This window comes from Trachemys scripta, chromosome 2 (genome assembly GCF_013100865.1).
Source record: "Trachemys scripta elegans isolate TJP31775 chromosome 2, CAS_Tse_1.0, whole genome shotgun sequence".
In the NCBI taxonomy this organism is placed as follows: Eukaryota; Metazoa; Chordata; order Testudines; family Emydidae; genus Trachemys; species Trachemys scripta.
Window position 1 is genome coordinate 39,224,907 of NC_048299.1, and position 18,473 is coordinate 39,243,379.

The following is an 18,473-nucleotide window of genomic DNA, read 5'->3' on the forward strand; positions in this document are numbered from 1 at the left end:
AGCACCCGCCCTATAAGACGACACCCGGCGTATAAGACGACCCCCGACTTTTGAGAAGATTTTCCTGGGTTAAAAAGTAGTCTTATACGCCAGAAAATACAGTAATGTAAATTTAGTTACATTGGTTCAGTTTACTCCTGTAAACAAGCACTTGGAATCTTAGAGGGGCTTATTCCCGATGAGAAAGCGTGATGCTGCAAACTGTTCATTCCAATTCTGCTGTTTTCTAGGAAGCTCGACACATGCAAAGTTCATTTTTGCTCCTACAATGTGCTCTTGAAGAAAGAAACAACACTTGGTAACACCGTGGGTGTTGTGGGGATGGTACACTGATTGAATTACTTCTCTACAAAGAAAAAAGAGTTGGGAGGCCAAAGGTCTGTCAGTGCTAAATTACACCAAGGGCAACTGTCTCTGTGAGAAGACACACGTTCCCTATGCACTCCAGCTACGTTATTAAGCAATGTTCGTAAGACAGTCAGCTGCTTTGCAATGTGCATTACTGCATTTTCTTAAAAGAATTAGTAACTAGACTGCAGGGTTTTGAATGAATCTGATAAGTGAACTTGATTTGGCCCCTACAGCATAGCCAGACTTGGTCTGTTCTGTCTTTCAATTCTGCCTGACATATGTAATCCTTTCTCCTTTAAATATAGGCACCACATACTGTTGAGAACAGAGTAATAGAGTTAGAAAGGGTTGTGCTTCTCTAGCCTCTTCCCTCTGCTGGATTTCACAGGGGAGCCCTGATGGCTGGCTAGGGCATAGAGAGGCATATTTGAGTCATGGCTCTTAGTTAAAGAAAACGACATTATTTTGTTTCTATATTTTTACCTAGCGGAAGATAACAGTTAAAAAACCTAAATAATTGCTACATATTTTAAGTGTTTATGTTAGAAGAAAGTGAAAAGACTGTTAGCCTTGCGTTGAAGCACAGCAGAAACAGTCCCTGTAACTGTTTGCAGACTGACAGTTTGCTTGACAGAGTTCTGCCTAGCGACTCAAGCATGGAGCCGAGAACCAGGAATTTCTGAGTTCTAGTCCTAACTCTCACATTGACTTGCTGTGTAACCTGAGACAAGTCACTGAGGGCTGAAATTTTAAAAGTGCCTGTGAACTTTGGTGCCTTCTTTATATGGGGCCAAACTTGAGACACTTTGGGCCTGATTTGCACAGGTGCTGTATGGTTAATTGGATCTATAAGTGCTGCTCAGCAATTCTTAAAATCAGGTCCTTTGTGTCTTGATTTGGACCCCCAAAAGGGGCCCCCCCAAAATTAGAGGCCACTTCGAAAAAGTAGGTTTGCTGCCTTTGTAAAGAGTATACAATACTTACATACTCACCCCATGCAGGCTAGTGAAGATTAAGGCATAAATGTTTGTACAGCACTTTGAAAATACAGCATAAAGTGATATATATGAATGAAGGCCAACATTTTCTAACATAAGTACTTAACATTAATAACTAAAATCTCATTTGATACCTAAATAAAAGTGGCCTGATTTTTTGAAGTGCTTAACACTCACAGCTTCCAATGGGAATAGTGGATGGCCAATATCCCTGAACATCAGACCTTTATTTACATATCTAAATGTTGGTTGAATAATGAAAATTTTGGTCTTGATAGTCTTTTAGTCATTCAATATTCAGCCTGGAGCATATGAAGGAAAATACCAGAACTGAGGAGATCAAAGATGTGAAAGTGAGTAGAATATCAGAAATGTCTTGTTCCTTAAACCTCTACTCTCATGAGTAGCCCCTACTCACATGAGTTGTCCAGTTTTCTTCAGTGGAACTTCTGTGATTAAAATACATTTGTGTGAGTAAAAGTTTTGGGATCAAATCCAAATTATTCTTAGTGTAATAGTGTTTTTGGATCTGTATCTCACAGCAAATTTCATGTACAATGTTCCTTCTAATTAGAATCAGTTGAAACAAACAACCCCTGATACTATTCATGTCCTTAACTTGGATTTTACATGCACACTGCTAATTCATTTTAAGTTTGGTGGTGTAAGTTTTTAAGTGTGTGACTAAAATTTACCAGTGAATACATCTGAAAAATCTTGCAAATAGATTTTTGTAGATTACTAATTCCAAATTCAAGTGTGATTATGAAAGTACAAATTCTTTTCCTGTTAATGAATACCATCTTCTAACCAGTCATGTGCAGTAATATGCAAAGACCTTTATAAATCGTCCCTTGTACAATCTTTAGTGGTTACTAAGATTTCAGCCAAAAGAAAGAGAGGCCACTAAATATATGTTTTTTTAACTTTCTATTTGTTGTCTGGTTTCCTAGCAACTAGATCCAGGGTAGGTAGCCATTGTATGTATTTTCCAAGGGAACCCCGAGACCTTTATGCTACTAAAAGAAATCCCACTTTTTTTCCCAAGGTTTTAAAGTATATAGGAGAAGTTTCCAAAAATGACTCTGGGGCGCTTTGCCCATCCTGAGTACATAGTGTACACAATTCAGCCTCTGGACATTTTTCCATTGTGCAGCTGCCTGTTTGTGCAGCTGCCCAAATACTGCCTGCCCAAATAGTTCTGTGCTGTAGAAAAGGTTTTAAGCATTTTTGCTAGGTACTGAATCCTCTCAAATTCACTTCAACTTCCGGAGGAGTTCAGGGTGCTCCAGTGCTTAATTTGTAACGAAAGAGGTGCTGAGGCTCAAACAATTTATTTTTCTTTCATAGCTGCCACTAAGGCCAGCGGTGCCAGGGCCCTGGCAAGCCCTGGCACAAATTAAGCACTGTGGTGCTCAATACATTGCAGGGCCTGTCCCTTAATTTTTGTTTGCCCTCTAAAGACTGGATCCTCCTTCTAATGCAGTAAATGGCAAAATTCCCATTTAGTTCAATTAAAGCAGAATCGACCCTATGTTTGTAGACAGATGTAAGCACTGTTGAATGTTTTGTGCTGATTTAATGGGAAAGTTTGGTGCCAGCCAGAGACTGGAAAATATTTGATTAGCAGAGTTAGATGCAGCATCACTTAAAGCTTATTCTCTTCCATTGTCTCAATAAAACAGGCAATGTGTCTTCTATTTAGGAGAGAAATTACATTCTGGGTTAAATAAAAATAAATTTCTAATTCTGTAGGGAAGAAGGGGGAAGAAGCTAGGATATTCCAGTATTTGTAGCCAGCTTTCTTAATTTCTGACTGAAGTTATTATTAGATTCCAAAAGATAGGTCACGGAATTCTTCCAAAATTATTCATAATTCCAGTTAATTCCAATTTTCCAATGATTCTGGTCTGGAGATCATTTGAATTCCAAAGTAATGCATGTTATGTCTCCGGTAACAAGCCTAATTAGCTGACACTGCATGAATTTCAAAGCCTATAGTTGATTGAAGGCTCCTTGGGACAGGAACTCTGTCTTCATATGTATTATTACAGCACTTAGTACAATGGGGGCCTAGTACAGTGGGATTTACAATACACATAAATACAAATAATATTTGTAGTTTACAATCAAGGAACAGAACAATGCTATGTGATTTATGTAGCTAAACAACACAGTGTAAATTGTGAACTGATCAAACATACAATTCAAAATTCTTTTTCAGTAAATATTCAAGATAAAAATTATTTAAAAGGTTGGTACAGATAAATGCTCTAATGTTCCAGTAAGTGAAATAGGAATGTGTTTCGAACATGGCTGAATCAAAATTTGCTTTTGAACTTTTTTTCTCCTCTCAGCTGTAGAGCGTAGAGCTGGGCAAATACTGCAAATAAACATGCCCAAATATGTGTCCACGTTTTATTATGAATTTACTACAACTAGATTAAGCCCCTTTTGTGGTTACTTTCCATAAATATTCTAAAAAATAAGTTTACTGGCAGGAATGTTTGCCAAAACAGTTGACTTCAAGCAACATATTTACAGGAAGAGAATTTGTAATTTATAATATCAATTATTCACCCCAGAAACTATTTCTAAACTCCTAAGCGCTGGCTTAATAGCTGCCTTCATTTAGTAGCCAACCCTTTACCAGCCAAGATGCTGAGGAATATCAATCGAATAAATTATGTATTACAAATTATTCAGCCAGGTCTAATATTGACCAGCTTTTTGCCATAGCATTTATAAAGAATAGATTCTTCAAATGCTGCTTTGGGAGCAACGTGCAGTAGAAGAAAATTAATGGCATAGAAGAGTTTGATGTTTGGTGTGTGGTTTGGATAACTCATCCAAGGATTAGTGATTGAAGTCACAGAAAATATCACCCATTCTTGAAAGAATTTCAGTGAGTAATCTGTATGTGAATTTTGAATGTTAGATGTAGGAGTTGCAGAAAGGGAAAGGTCTACTGCTCAGTGTAAGTTTTCCATTCGTCTGACCCATTTTGGGTTTAAATAAAGACATGTCTTTGTGACTGTCAGGAAACCAAGCTTAGTCATAGTTGCCTGTTTAATTTGAAATGTTCCCAGTTTCTCTAGGCTCAGATAGGTAGCAAGTTGCATCTGTGCTCTGTGGCAGGGTCCCCTAGGACTCTGGCCATGCAGGTAGGTTTGTTGAGAAATCTTTATCAGTTTCCAAAGTCAATTCAACTGGTATTTCCATAATTAATTTTTTCTCTAAAGTTCCCATGTACTTTCTCCACATGAGAGAGAAAGAGAGACAAAGACACACACGCACACACACAGAGCGTCACCTTTATGCTGAGTGATTTGACAGTCTGTTTATTTTCTTCAAATGGGTTAATTTCTTTTTTAAGTAGCTTTTGCCAGATTATGCCTTGCTTTTCCAGAGGTGCCAAAGGGAAAGGAGGAGAGGACACAAGGAGCCTTTCTCCCCTCTTGTGCCTCTGGTTAGAAGTTTTTGATTTCTGAACATTATTGTAAATTGGCAGGGATCCACTCCTGCTGTGGTAATGTGTCAATCAAATGCAACACTCTTATACTGCATAACTCTTTCGAAAGCTGCTGTTTCGACATGGGAGAAAGGAGAGGTTTCATACACTTTTAAAGATTACTTTTAACCTTAAATCAAGACATCTGTAAACTAACAGAGTATCTTTGATGCAAAGGTTCATGTGATAGTATCTGCATGATTGGCTCATACAACCTACTACTATGTTATCCTTGACAGCATATAGAGCAAAGTATACTTAATCCCAAGGAAGACAGAGAACAGACTCAAAGCCAACATTAATTCATAGATCTCAGGTCTGGAAAGGCCTTCCTGGGTCATTTCCATCTTATATTTCCCACCACCCTACAAATATAGGGATTTCTCTGCCTTGCTTATCAAATGCAGTTTTCTCTTAAATAGATAGTGGTGGAGCCTCAATAACATCCCTGCATACAGGGCCTGTGCTACCATTAAGGCGAACTAGGCGGTTGCCTAGGGCGCCAAGATTTGGGGGTGCCAAAAAGCGGTGCCCCCAATTTTTTTTTACGGCGTTCCTCCCCAAGCGCGTGGTCGCCGCTCCACTTCTCCCGCCTCCCAGGCTTGCAGCGCCAATCAGTTGTTTGGCACTGCAAGCCTGGGAGGGGAGGAGAATTAGAGGGGAGGTGGCGTGCTCGGGGAGGAGGTGGAGCAGAGGTGAGCTGGGGTGGGAAGCTGCTGCGGGGGGGGGGCGCCTCAGGGCGGGGGAGGGCGGGGAGCTGCCGCAGGGCTGGGGGGAGGGGGGCGCAAGGTGGAAGTTTCGCCTAGGGTGTGAAACTTCCTTGCACCGGCCCTGCCTGCATAAATTATTATACTGTGATTTCATCACATGGTCACCAACTTCCCAATGCCTAGCTTCATTGTTCTCTTTTCCAGTTTAAAGCTGCTACTTCTTGGCTTGTTCCTGTTCAGAACTGCTGCTATTTCCTCTGATCATCAAATTGAACTGACTGTGGAGGAGCTGACCACATATTTTCATTTGCAAGCTGCCTGCCTTCTATTAGCAAACACACTTGTACTTTGATTGTATAGATTGCAAGTAACACTGCGCTGGCTTAGTAGCTGCCTTCATTTAGTAGCCAACCCTTTATCAGCCAAGATACTGAGGAAAGCAGTTGCATTTAATAATAATCTTTCTCAAACCATTGATTTAAAGACACATGAGGAAGGAATTTAATTTAACAGAAGGTATGGCATCTAGACAAAGATACAGGGTTCAGGGTATGTATTGTGCGTAGCTTTAATAGGTACTAGAACATCTAACTTTTCTATGGCAGTTAAGTAAGAGGGAATGAGAGAGGGAATTTGTTGTTATTATTTTACAAAAACATTTCCTTGAACTAATGATTCAGCTTAAGATAAAGTAGCACTTTGGCCCTGGAATTTTACTGTTCTGGGTTGGATATTGGCTTTGTTGATTTTTTTTTCCAAATGTGACAAAACACCTTTTTTTAGTATAAAAGCTTCTGCAATTATTTTTATGACAAGGGCAAGGTTAATAAACAGCCATTATCTCTGTAAGCATGTTCAGTGGATCAGTGTGTTTCCTGTTGATGAGGGAATGACTTCCGTTTCCCTGATGAATAGGAATTGAGAGGAAAATCAAATCTCCTATCGTTTGCGAACACTTCAGTGTGAAGTGGAATGACACAGGGACATTGACTGTAGCTAGCGATGCATTCCATGATTGCAAACTCTGGGCCAGCATTCAGACAGACCCTGCACGCATGACATGAAGCAGACTTAATGCTGGGCTGATCTGAGCAAACGGTATTGGTCAGAGTGTCTATAGCAAAGAGAACGTAATGTTTTGAAAAACAAAGAGGGGCTGCAAAAGCTACAGCCGAAGAAGAGCAGGCTGAATTCTTGCCTCATGATTGCAATCAGTCCGGGTTGCTTGCCTGTGGTGTGGAACAAACACCAAGATATTTTGTAATCCTGTTAGAAGGGGCAGATGACCTTGGATGAACTGAGAGAATGCAAGAAGAGTGACAGCTCTCATGCCTCTGAAGTTTCCCTGAGGCAATTGTCACTTGTGTCCCTTGCTAACCTGTAAGGTAGATCCTGCATCAGTGTATGTCCTTCAGATGTCAATGATGACTCAAATGACCCCACAAAAGCTGTGTTGGTAGAAGATTAATGGAGGCTGAATTAAAAACTTATGGACTCCTATGTTAACACCTGCAGAACCAATATGCTGCTGCATACAGATGACAGCAGCAGAGAAATAAAGGCATGGGGATCAAGCAAGCTCCTGGTCTTCTCACCCACTGCCAGCTATGGGTAGAGGAGAGGCTACATCCTCCTAGTTGAATCTGTCACTGGCTTCTCCAGCTTTTCCCCATCCCTACATTTTGCAAAGATGAGGGAATGGCAGTAGTAGAACGGCACACAACTTTCAGACCTTGACTTCCAAAATGCCCCAGCAGAGATAAACGCAAAAGAAGAATAGTGTAATAAAGGAAATGATTTGTTTTTTGGGGGCTTAAAGGGGAGTTAGTCACAGCTGCAATAGTAGTGAGCAATATCTGTAAATGATCTCTGTCCCCATAATGACTCCATGTAAATGTGGGGGGGAGGAGGGGGCAAACCAAATGACATTGCAGGGAGGGTTTAATTCTGGAAATTCTCAAATTTTGGGCCACTAATGATTTTTGCCTGCACTGTTAATATCTGCCTTTCTGGGTGTGAACTAGATATTTTAATACAGGGATTTCATGTCACAAGACACAAGGCTAGATTCTCCTGTCCTGCCAAACTGCAGCAATGGAGGTGGAGAGGCCTGGGGCTTTAAGCTACTTTTGTGGGCCCCAGATACTAGATACCAGTAACTGGTCTGGTCCCTGATATATTTAAGAGCAGTCCTGGGGCTCCTCTAACTTACACCCTCTGTGCAAAGACCTTTCTGGTAGTCAGTGATTGCTGAGACCTGGGATATAGGCAGGCAGGGCTGGCTCCAGGCACCAGCCTAGGAAGCAGGTACCTGGGGCGGCCAATAGAAAGGGTCGGTACTCCATCCGTTGTTGGGGCGGCACATCCAGGTCTGCGGCAGCAATTCGGCGGCGGGTCCTTCACTGCCTTGCTTCCTCTTTGGTGGCATTTCGGCGGCATCTCAATCGCTCTGCTCAATCGGGCTTTTCTTTTTCTTTTTTTTCTTCGCCGCTTGGGGCGGCAAAAAAGCTGGAGCCGGCACTGTAGGCAGGACATCAAGAGAAATTTGGAGCCTGGTATAATGTGATTGCTGGGGCCCTACCCCGTTCTATTCACTTTATTTACACATTTAGACACACATTAGACTTAGAGGTCCTGGTGCAATTGTCCCACTTTTCCCCTGTCTTGTCAGGTCTGGATATAGGATGCCCTGGCTATGCCTCTCTCCCAATATGTTTCCCCAGCAGGAGGCCGGGAATGGGAGTGGTTTAGCAGCTGCAACAACAGTCATAAACCACTTAAGATTTACCCAGACAGAGGGAAATCTAAGGGGCTGATCTACTGGCTTTTCAGTTGCTTTATGCCACTGGGGGTCCTGCATCTGGTCCACTGGGTTGTTGGGTTTTTTTTATCCTCACAATAACTGATCAATTTAATAACCATGGGGGAGAGGCAATTTATTATATGAAGGGGAAATGCATTGTATGTTTCTAACGCGGAGTGTTTTACAATTGCACACTTGAAACTGAATAAAGAAAGATTAATATTAAAACCACCAAATGCCAAGAAGTTAATTCATCTGTTGTGGCTTGGCAGCTTGCAGTCATGCTTATTAAGCTGATGGGAATTGCATTGTCTTGTATTTTATGATTTCTAAATTAATGGGAAATAATATGATTACAACAGAAGGAAGGCCCATAACGAAAACACGTGTGAGTCAGTTGAAGTCATTGAGAGCAGAGGGAGCATGACACCTCTGAAAATCAGACTGTAGGTTTCTAGAATTAGTCAAACAAAATTCTAGGTAAAAATTTTGACCTTTTCTTTTTGCCTCAGTTTCTCCACCTGTAAAAATGGAAAAACTGAGGCGCAGCGAGAAAGTCAATATTAAAGCTAGTGATGCTCACACACCTTTGTAAACCGTTTTGAGCTCCTCAGATGAAAATTTCTGTATAATTGCTAACCATTATTATTGTTATTATAACAGATACTACAGAGTGTGACCGATTCCACTTTGTATGGCAGGTAAAGTTAGCAAAAGCAGAGATTGAAATGGAAAAGAAAATAGTGCTACTGTGGCTAAAATGGTAATGCTATTATGACATAGTTCATTGAATCATAGAAGTGTAGGCCTGAAAGGGACCTCAATAAGTCATGTAGTCCAGTCTCCCGCATTTAAGGCAGGACTAAGTAAAACTAGACCATCCCTGACAGGTGTTTGTCCAACCTGTTCTTCAAAACTTCCAATGATGCAGATTCCACAACCTCCCTAGGCAATTTATTTCAGTGCTTAACCACCCTGACAGTTAGGAAGTTTTTCGTAATATCCAACCTAAAACACCCTGGCTGCAATTTCAGCCCACTGAATCTCGTCCTTGCCTCAGAGGTTAAGGAGAACAATTTTTCATCCTCCTCCTTTTAACAACTTTTTATGTACGTGAAAACTGTTATCATGTCTCCCTTCTCTTCTCCAGACAAGCAACCCCATTTTTTTCAATCTTCCTTTATAGGTCATATTTTCTAGACCTTTAATCATTTTTGTTGCTCTTCTCTGGACTCTCTCCAATTTGTCCACATCTTTCCTGAAATGTGGCACCCAGAACTGGACACAACACTCCAGTTGAGGTCTAATCAGCGCGGAGTAGAGCGGAAGAATTACTTCTCGTGTCTTGCTTACAACACTCCTGCTAATACATCCCAGAATGATGTTCGCTTTTTTTGCAACAGCGTTACACTGTTGACTCATATTTAGCTTGTGATCCACTATATCCCCCAGATCCCTTTCCGCAGTACTCACTCCTAGGCAGTCATTTCCCATTTTGTACGTGTGCAGCTGATTGTTCCTTCCGAAGTGGAGTACTTTGCATTTGTTCATATTGAAGTTCATGCTGTTTACTTCAGACCATTTCTCCAGTTTGCCCAGATCATTCTGAATTTTAATCCTGTCTTCCAAAGCACTTGGAAGCCCTCCCAGCTTGTTATGGTCCACAAACTTTATAAGTGTCATCTGTATGCCATTATCTAAATCATTGATGAAAATATTGAACAGAACCGGATTTGGGACCAATCCTTGTAGGACCTTACTCAATATGCCCTTCTAGATTGACTGTGAACCACTGATAACTATTCTCTGGGAACGGTTTTCCACCCAGTTATGCACCCACCTTACAGCAGCTCCATCTAGATTATATTTCCCTAGTTTGTTTCCCTAGTATGTTCAAAAGCCTTACTAAAGTCAATATATACCACACCTACTGCTTCCTCCCATCTACAAGGCTTGTTACCCTGTCAAAGAAAGCTATTAGGTTGCTTTGACATGATGTGTTTTTGACAAATCCATGTTGATGGATACTTATCACCTTATTATCTTCTAGGTGTTTGCAAATTGATTGCTTGATTATTTACTCTATCATCTTTCTAGGATAATGTTTAGATATAGTGTTTAAAAATCTGGCCCTTAATTCTCCTAGCTTTAGGATTTTCTAGTATCAAACATGTATCCTTTCTTAAATTATGCAGGGAGTGGAGGGAGGCTGCATTTTTAATAATGTGGGAATGGGTGAAATTATAAAGAGCTAGACTGAAATACTGAGGGTGTGATTGTCAATCTGGCCTGACTTGGGAATCTATTTTTACACCTACAAATTTGTGAGCACAAATCATTGCAGGCACTGTACAGCTATTTAAATGTCTGCCTCTGCTTGTACCCACAGATAAGGTATTTTAGAAATCTGAATCGCCTAATTTGTTCCTACATATAGTTGCAGGTGCAAAATTACACCTGGGAAAACAGAAGCCACTGTTTAAAAATCTGGCCTTTATTTTCAAAAAGCCCCGTACTTCTTTCCCCATCCCCAGCATGAATGCAGTGGGGAAGGCTTCTGTAGCAGAAGTAGTTTAGGATGGGGGAGTTGGCACCTTCCCCACTTCCTGCCACTCACCTCCTCTTATCCCCACTGATGTCTTCTGTACCTCTTCCCCTCTACACCATGCTTCACTGCTTCCCTGCAGTGCTGCCTGACATGTAAGCCGCTCACGCTTGAGGATGGGTGGAAATGACTCACTTAAAACTGAGACCCAAATCACATCAGCTAGAAACCTGGGGAGAAATCAGTTTTGTGAAAAGGAAAAGTACTACAGTGCGATCAGTTTACTTGCATTAAAGAGAACATTATTTTAAACTAGAGAAATTCTGTTGCTGGAATACATTATGTGGTTGACATTAGCTGTGAGGAGGACATTTCCCATTCATTTAATGATCTCTTGAGGGGCGAGAACCTCAGGACCAGCTGAGGTGTACTGTGTGAAGATGCCTTTACACTTTCCTAACCGAAGGGCTGCTCTAAGTTGCACTAGCTGGAACAGCCTCCATGGGGCCATTTTGCTGACCCAGGTTCATTGGAGTATAGCATGATTTGCCCATGTCCTTCCCTGTCCTGTCTTTAAATGCCGCCTACACCTGAGTGTCCAAGAGTGAGTGGCATAGAACTAGCTTATGCTACTTGGCAATTCCCCTACCCACCTGTAATCCCCAGCTTTCTATTTAGGATTGCTCTCTGGCTGATGTACTCCCTGAGCAGCACCAAGCAGCTAGACAGGGGCTGGAGACCTGGTCCCAGATTTTGAAGTATCCCATATTCAACATACTCTGTCAATTGTTTCAGCACATCTCTAAAGAAAAACAAATATTGTGATAAAATTGGGCCTGACCACAAGAATACTAAGACTCCCACTGATTCTGGTGGGAATCTTTTCCCTGAGTTTCCCCAGTGCAGCTAAGGTAATTGTGAGAATGCCCTCATTTCCATTGACTAGCAATCGTGTAGCTGCTACTTTGGCCTGGTCTACACTAGGGGGGAGATCGATCTAAGATACGCAACTTCAGCTACGAGAATAGCGTAGCTGAAGTCAACGTATCTTAGATCGACTTAGAATCACTTACTTCGCGTCCTCGTGGTGCGGGATCGACGGCCGCGGCTTCCCTGTCGATTTTGCTTCTGCCTCTCGCCAAGCTGGAGTTCAGCAGTTGACGGGAGAGCGATTGGGGATCGATTTATCGCATCTACACTTCACTCGATAAATCGATCCCTGATAGAGCAATCACTACCCGCCGATCTGGTGGGTAGTGTAGATGTACCCTTTGATTCTCTTCAACTTCTTTGTAAATGTGTATCTGATTAAATAGCTCTAAACCTACCTATTTTTCAAATGTGTGTGTAAGTAAGAAGGGGGATTGCTGTGTGTGGGTAGCATGTTAGTCAGACACCAACATGGTGGTCTATTACAGCACACATATTTTCTCAAGTAAGAGAGACAAAGCCAAGACAAAAGCGGCAGTGACTACACATCCAAATGGTGTTCTTGCCAATGGATTTTCATTTTAGTCATTACAAGTCAGTGATTTCTCCCCAAACTTTTGCCATTATGAGATCACAACCCAAATGATTGTACAGTATTTGCATGTTAAAAATGTGCTGATATCTATCTTTGAGTCCAATCATAGTTGTCAGATGGTTTTGTTTCTATAGTACTTAATTGACCAGCATGCTTTGCTACTTCAACAGGTTGTGGTGAAGAACTCTCTGGTGCATCAGGATCTTTCAATAGCCCTGGCTACCCGAACAGGTACCCAAGCAATAAGGAATGTATCTGGTACATTGACACAGCACCTGGTAGCAGCATTCAACTCACCGTTCATGAACTCGACATTGGATATCACTCAGACTGCAACTATGATGTTTTGGAGGTAAGAGCTTTGGTTGCAGCACTCTAGAGTATGCTGGTTATACATGTTTCTGTCTGGCGCACAGAAACAAGACCTGTACTACCAGAAGAAGCCATATCCTCCAATATGCTGTCTTTGATTATGGCCAATGTCAGAGTTTTCAGAGGAGGGCAAAAACCCCCTATGGAAGGTGTTTATTTCTTTGGCTGTCAATCTAGAGGCCCCAGTCAAGAACAGTGTCCTATTGTGCGAGGCACGGTACATGCACATAGTAAAAGGCAGCACTGCACTGAGGACCTCTTAGTCTTTAAATAAAGCATGCCACTGGGCAGTACTGTATCATATCGTATACAGTTTCCTCATGCCAGAGGATAATCCACATAATGGAGTAATAAGAAGGAAGTAGCTAATTAAGGTGAAAGACCCTTGTAGAGCCCTACAGTAAAGAGATTACTGTCATAAATCATCCAATCAGCAGTGAAGGGGAACCCCTGTTCTGGAACAAATGAGTGGGTTAATCTCTTGGTTACATACAGCCAAATACCCTGGTCATTTAACATTCATACACACAGAGATGTAATACAACTGAACTCGGGATTCTTGATTCTAAAACAGTGCATCCTGGCTTGGAGAGACAACTAAGGTCCCGATCCTGCAAAGATTTGTGCACATGCTTAACTTTATGCACTGGGGTACTAGTCCCATTGACTTCAGTGTCTTTGCAGGACTGGGGCTTAAGGGAGTAGCTTTATTAACTCAGCTTCAGTAGCAGAGACAAATGCTATTCTGTCTCATAGCTGATATGCCATATTCCAGCACTGATCCCTGGTACACTTACACAGGTGCACACACCAGTTAATCACAATGCCTAGAAAAGTCATACTCATGGTTATTAGATATACATAGCATAGCTTTCTGTGTTTGTCAAGTTATTGGGAGGGAGGAAGGATTTATGCCCTTGTGATTGTTGTGCACCCAAAGATTAGCTTTAGCACCGCACAGCTTCATCACTTACATTGTGTACAGTGGGTGGTGCTTTGTGTATTACACAAAGGATATGTTTCCTCTACAAACCTCAGTAGACCTCTATTAGGTTGGCTTACAGCTACCACAGTAATTACTGTGGTGGTGCATGTCCGCACTATTCTTCTTGGGTTGGTGGAGCATGTCCTCACCAGGAGCGCTTCCATCCACCCAAGAGGGCCAGTGTGGGAAGCTAATAGCCTGGCCTCTCAGGACTGCTGGCAGCTCCCTGCCAGGAGCCTGGCTGCCCCATGGGCTCACAGTGGGCTGCCTTTCCCCCAACAGAGAGAAGCTTCTTGCCCCCAGGGAGTGGGGTCCAGCTGCCCCAGCTTCTCCGCCCCTCCCTCCACCCCTCCCCAGGGAACGGGCAGAGGGCTGCTATGGCTTCTCACCCTGGCTTCCAGCTGAGAGCAGAGGCCAATGGGAGCTCTGGGAAGCAATGGCTAGCACATCCCTGCAGCCCGCACTGCTTCCCACAGCTCCCATTGGCCGGGAACGGCGAACTGCATTCACTGGGCGCTGCAGGGGGCCGTGCCTTCGGACATCAACGTATACAAAACATCTTGCGGCCCGTGAGCGGATTACCCTGATGGGCCGCATGCTGAAGGTTGCCGACCCCTGGTCTACACAGACACTGTGGCACCCTAACTAGAACAACATAAGCCTTATGCCCGGGGTGGTGGGTATCAAAGGCCGTGGGAGACTGAGACTCCCCAAACAGCCTTGCAGAGCCCTGCCCACGCTCCACCCCCAGGCTTCCTCCTGTTTCCTGGCACTCTGCACTCATGGCCGGGGCCCTCGGTGGGGGCTGGGGCTAATGGAGGCAGGCCTGCGGCCAGGATCTCTGGGCAGCAGGAGCCAGTGCTCGTGCTGCCCGCCCACCCGGCGCGCCAGGACTTGGGGGCCGCACCGCCTGCCTGGCACTCTTGGCTCCTGTGAGGGAAGGAGGTAGGAGGAGCAGAGACTAGCCTCTCTGTGCCCATGTTTCGCCTGCCGCCCATGCTTATGGCTCTTGTAGAGGTGGAGTTATTATGTTGTGTAGTAGGGCACTTCCTTCGGGTAGGAAGGCTATAGTGTAGACACTGACATAATTAGGTTGACGTAAGCTGCCTTACATCAACCTAACTGTGTAGTGTAGACCAGCCCTAAATGTGTTACTTTCTAGCTCTTCAGATTAGAAAACACGTGTTCAAACCAAATTATTACCCTGGTTCAGTGGAAATAGAAGATAATGGTTAACTGTGATCAGGGGCTGTTGTAAGTTGGCTGTTTTCTCTGCTGCGGTCTGGTACAATGGTCCTACTGTATCTGAGCAGCACACTACAAGTTCTACAAAACCCTACCAGAATCATGAAATCCCAGCCATTGTCACTGGTGGTGCACAGAGAAAGCACACTTCAGCATTGTTTCTTTTTTAAAAACAAAGGCAAAAATGTGGAAACTTAGGAGCCTAAAGTCAGGCACCTGAATTCATATTTAGCTACCTTGCTGAAAAGTGGGGGGAAAAATAGAATAAAATGTCGAGCTAGTGCAAATATAAATAGCAGTATAGCTATGGTAGTACTGGTACTGGCAGTGGAGCAATGCCAAGTACAAACCCGTCTGAAACCAGTGGGTATGTACTCAGCATGGCTCAACCATGCCTCCTCTGCCGCTACCTGTGCTACTGTGCTTACATTGCTATTTCTTCTCCTTGGGCTGCCACCTTGACGTGGCGGAGAAGCTTGTGTATACTTAAGACCCTAAGAGCGATGCCGTCGGGAGCCCTGTACTCCATGGTGGTAAGGCCGAAGGTGAGGTACCAGACAAAGTGCAGCCCAACACAACACAACCCAGTATAAGACCTCAATGGCAGAGCAGGCGGATGAAGCACGATCACCACTCAACGGCTCCCCCACATTAAACTACTCACCTGCAGCCTTCTCTCACAGGAGGAACTTTTTCCCCACCTCCACCCATAAAAGTTCTGCAGTAGTGGGTGAGTGGCAATGGGGATAGGTGAAGTGATCACCAAGAGTCCCTAGTTACAGACCCACACATAGGCAGTGACTGCAAGATGGTCGTCATGTGCCCCTGGACTGGGATAGAGGGGCATTTTTGGCAGCTGTGGTCACGACTGAGCAGGCCTTTTTAGGACCCCTCTGCTCACCCCATATGGGGAAGGGGCTAGAAAAGGTGTCCCAAACATAAGCTATCCCACCATACTGGATAACCGCATTCGGATAACCGCGTTCGGAGGGATCACTCCCAATGTGGTTGAAAACCAAAAACATTTCTTGCAACTTGGAATGTCCATACCCTACTAGATGACTCAAAAAGTGAAAGACCCAAATGCAGAACAGCAATCGTTGCCCAAGAACTCTTGGGGTACAACATCGACATCGCTGCTTTCAGCGAGACAACATGTGTAGATGAGGGCCACTTGAGGGAAGAGGGTGGCAGTTACACTTTCTTCTGGAAAGGAAAACCAGCAAGAGACAGGCAAATACAGGGTGTTGGCTTTGCAATCAAGAACCTTCTATTCAATCACCTGACTGAGCTCTCTGTCATCAATGAGCGCCTGATGACCCTCCACATCCAATTGGTCAATAAGTCATTTGCCACCATTATCAGTGCATATGCACCAACACTTGACGCTGATGAAGAACAGAAAGAATCCTTCTACGCTGACCTTGATAAAATTCTGTCATCCATTCCAAAACCAGATAAGATAATCCTCTCAGGGGACTTTAATACAAGAGTTGGCCAAGATTCTAACATATGGAGTAGCACCATTGGGAAGGAAGGAGTGGCCAAGACCAATTCCAATGGCATCCTCTACTCAGCAAATGTGCAGAGCACGATCTTATGATCACAAGCACAATCTTCAGACAAAGCAACAAGTACAAAACAACTTGGCAACACATGTTCAGGGCCAGCCTTAGGGAAAATGATGCCCTGGGTCAACTTATATTTTGGTGCCCCTGGCTCCTTCTGCCTCCCCATCCACTTCCACATCACCTCTGTCCCCCATTGCCTCTCCATCCATCCCTCCATTGCTCCTGGCCCCCACTGCTTCCCCATCCATTCCACCATTGCCTCTGGCCCCTTCTGTCTCCCCAGGCTCCCCATTGACCCCAGGTCCTGCTGCCTTCCCCCGCCCCCATTGCCCCAAGCTCCTTTCTGCAGACTTGCAACCCAGGCCCACCCCGCTCCTTGCCTCTTGACCACGGCAGCTGGAGAGCGGTGGCTGCTGGTCAGGTGCCCAGCTCAGAAGGCAATGCCACCACCACTAGCAGCACAGAAGTAAGGGTGGCATGGTATGGTATTGCCACCCTTACTTCTGCACTGCTGCTGGCAGCATTTCCTTCAGAGCTGGGTGGCCGGAGAGTGGCAGCTGCTGACAGTCCAGAGATGCTGGGGCTATGAACTGCCAAGCTGAAAGGTGCCGGGGCTCAGCCCGGGCAAGCTCTGGAAAAAATTAAGCACTGATGGTGTCTCCTGACCACAGCACCCAGGGCAGCCGATCATGTTGCCTACCCATAAGGCCAGCCCTTCCCCCGTTCAAAACAATTGTACCTCCTAGACTGTCATTATAAGAAAACAGAATCTAAGAGATGTCCAAATCACCCATGTCATTAGAGGAGCCGATGACTGGTGGACTGACCATGACCTGGTGAGGTCAGTCATGTCTATCAGGATTGCACCAAAACATAGAAAGCAATCCAAATCATACAGACAGCAATACAACATCCAAAGACTTCAATCCTCAGTGCACCAAGAAAATTTCCAAACACTCCTCAGTGAAAAACTCAGTATATGAACACCTGGAAATGACAACACAAGTGTCTAAGAAGACTGGGAAGCCCTAAAACAGACCATCCATGAGGCTTGCAAGGAATCCATCGGTCTTGCTACCCGTCACCATCAGGACAGTTTGATGACAACAACATTGAGATCACAGGCCGTTTTGGGCCAGAAGAGAAAATCTTTCTGTGACTGGCAAAACCACCTATCATCCAGTCAGAAGCAGAGCTCTTTCCATCAGCTCAAAGCTAAAGTTTAAAGGAGGATCCGAGAAATCAAAAACAAATGGTGGGAGGACAAAGCAAAAGAAATCCAAGCATTCTCTGACAGACATGATATGCGGAGCTTGAGACAAAGACCCTGTATGGACCAAGCTCATGTGGCCTCACACCACTGAGATCCAAAGATTGTAGAACCCTTAAAGATGATGAATCCATTGAAGAGCGCTGGAAGGAACACTAGCAAAAGTTTTTAAATCGAGAATCAACTCCATCCCTCAGCACCCAATCTGGGAAACTTGCCAACCCACCAACACCTGAGTGGGTCCACAAAGCAATTAAACAAATGAAGAACAATAAAGCACCAGGTCCTGATGGCATACCAGCTGAAGTACTGAAAGTGGGGGGAGAAACACTGACTAACAAGCTTCACTTGCTGCTCCTCAAAATCTGGCGCACCGAAGAAATCCCCACTGACGTATGTAATGCTAACATCTTCGCCATTTTCAAAAAGGGAGACAGGGCCGACTGTGTCAACTATTGAGACATTGCCGTCCTATCCATTGATGGGAAGATTCTTGCTAGAATCTTACTGAATCACCTGCTCCCTCTTGCAGAGGAAGTACTTCCAGAGTTTCAATGTGGCTTCAGACCATCACAAGGTGGCACCGA

General features: G+C 43.9%; 1 protein-coding gene across 1 annotated transcript in view; it reads left to right on the plus strand.

Moving 5' to 3' along the window:
- CUBN (cubilin) overlaps positions 1 to 18,473 on the plus strand; it is a 219,340-nt gene that overhangs the window by 85,534 nt on the left and 115,333 nt on the right. The window contains exon 29 of the mRNA XM_034760353.1: positions 12,614 to 12,795. Within this exon, the coding sequence (XP_034616244.1) occupies positions 12,614 to 12,795 (182 nt within the window). The remainder of the gene's footprint in view (positions 1 to 12,613; positions 12,796 to 18,473) is intronic.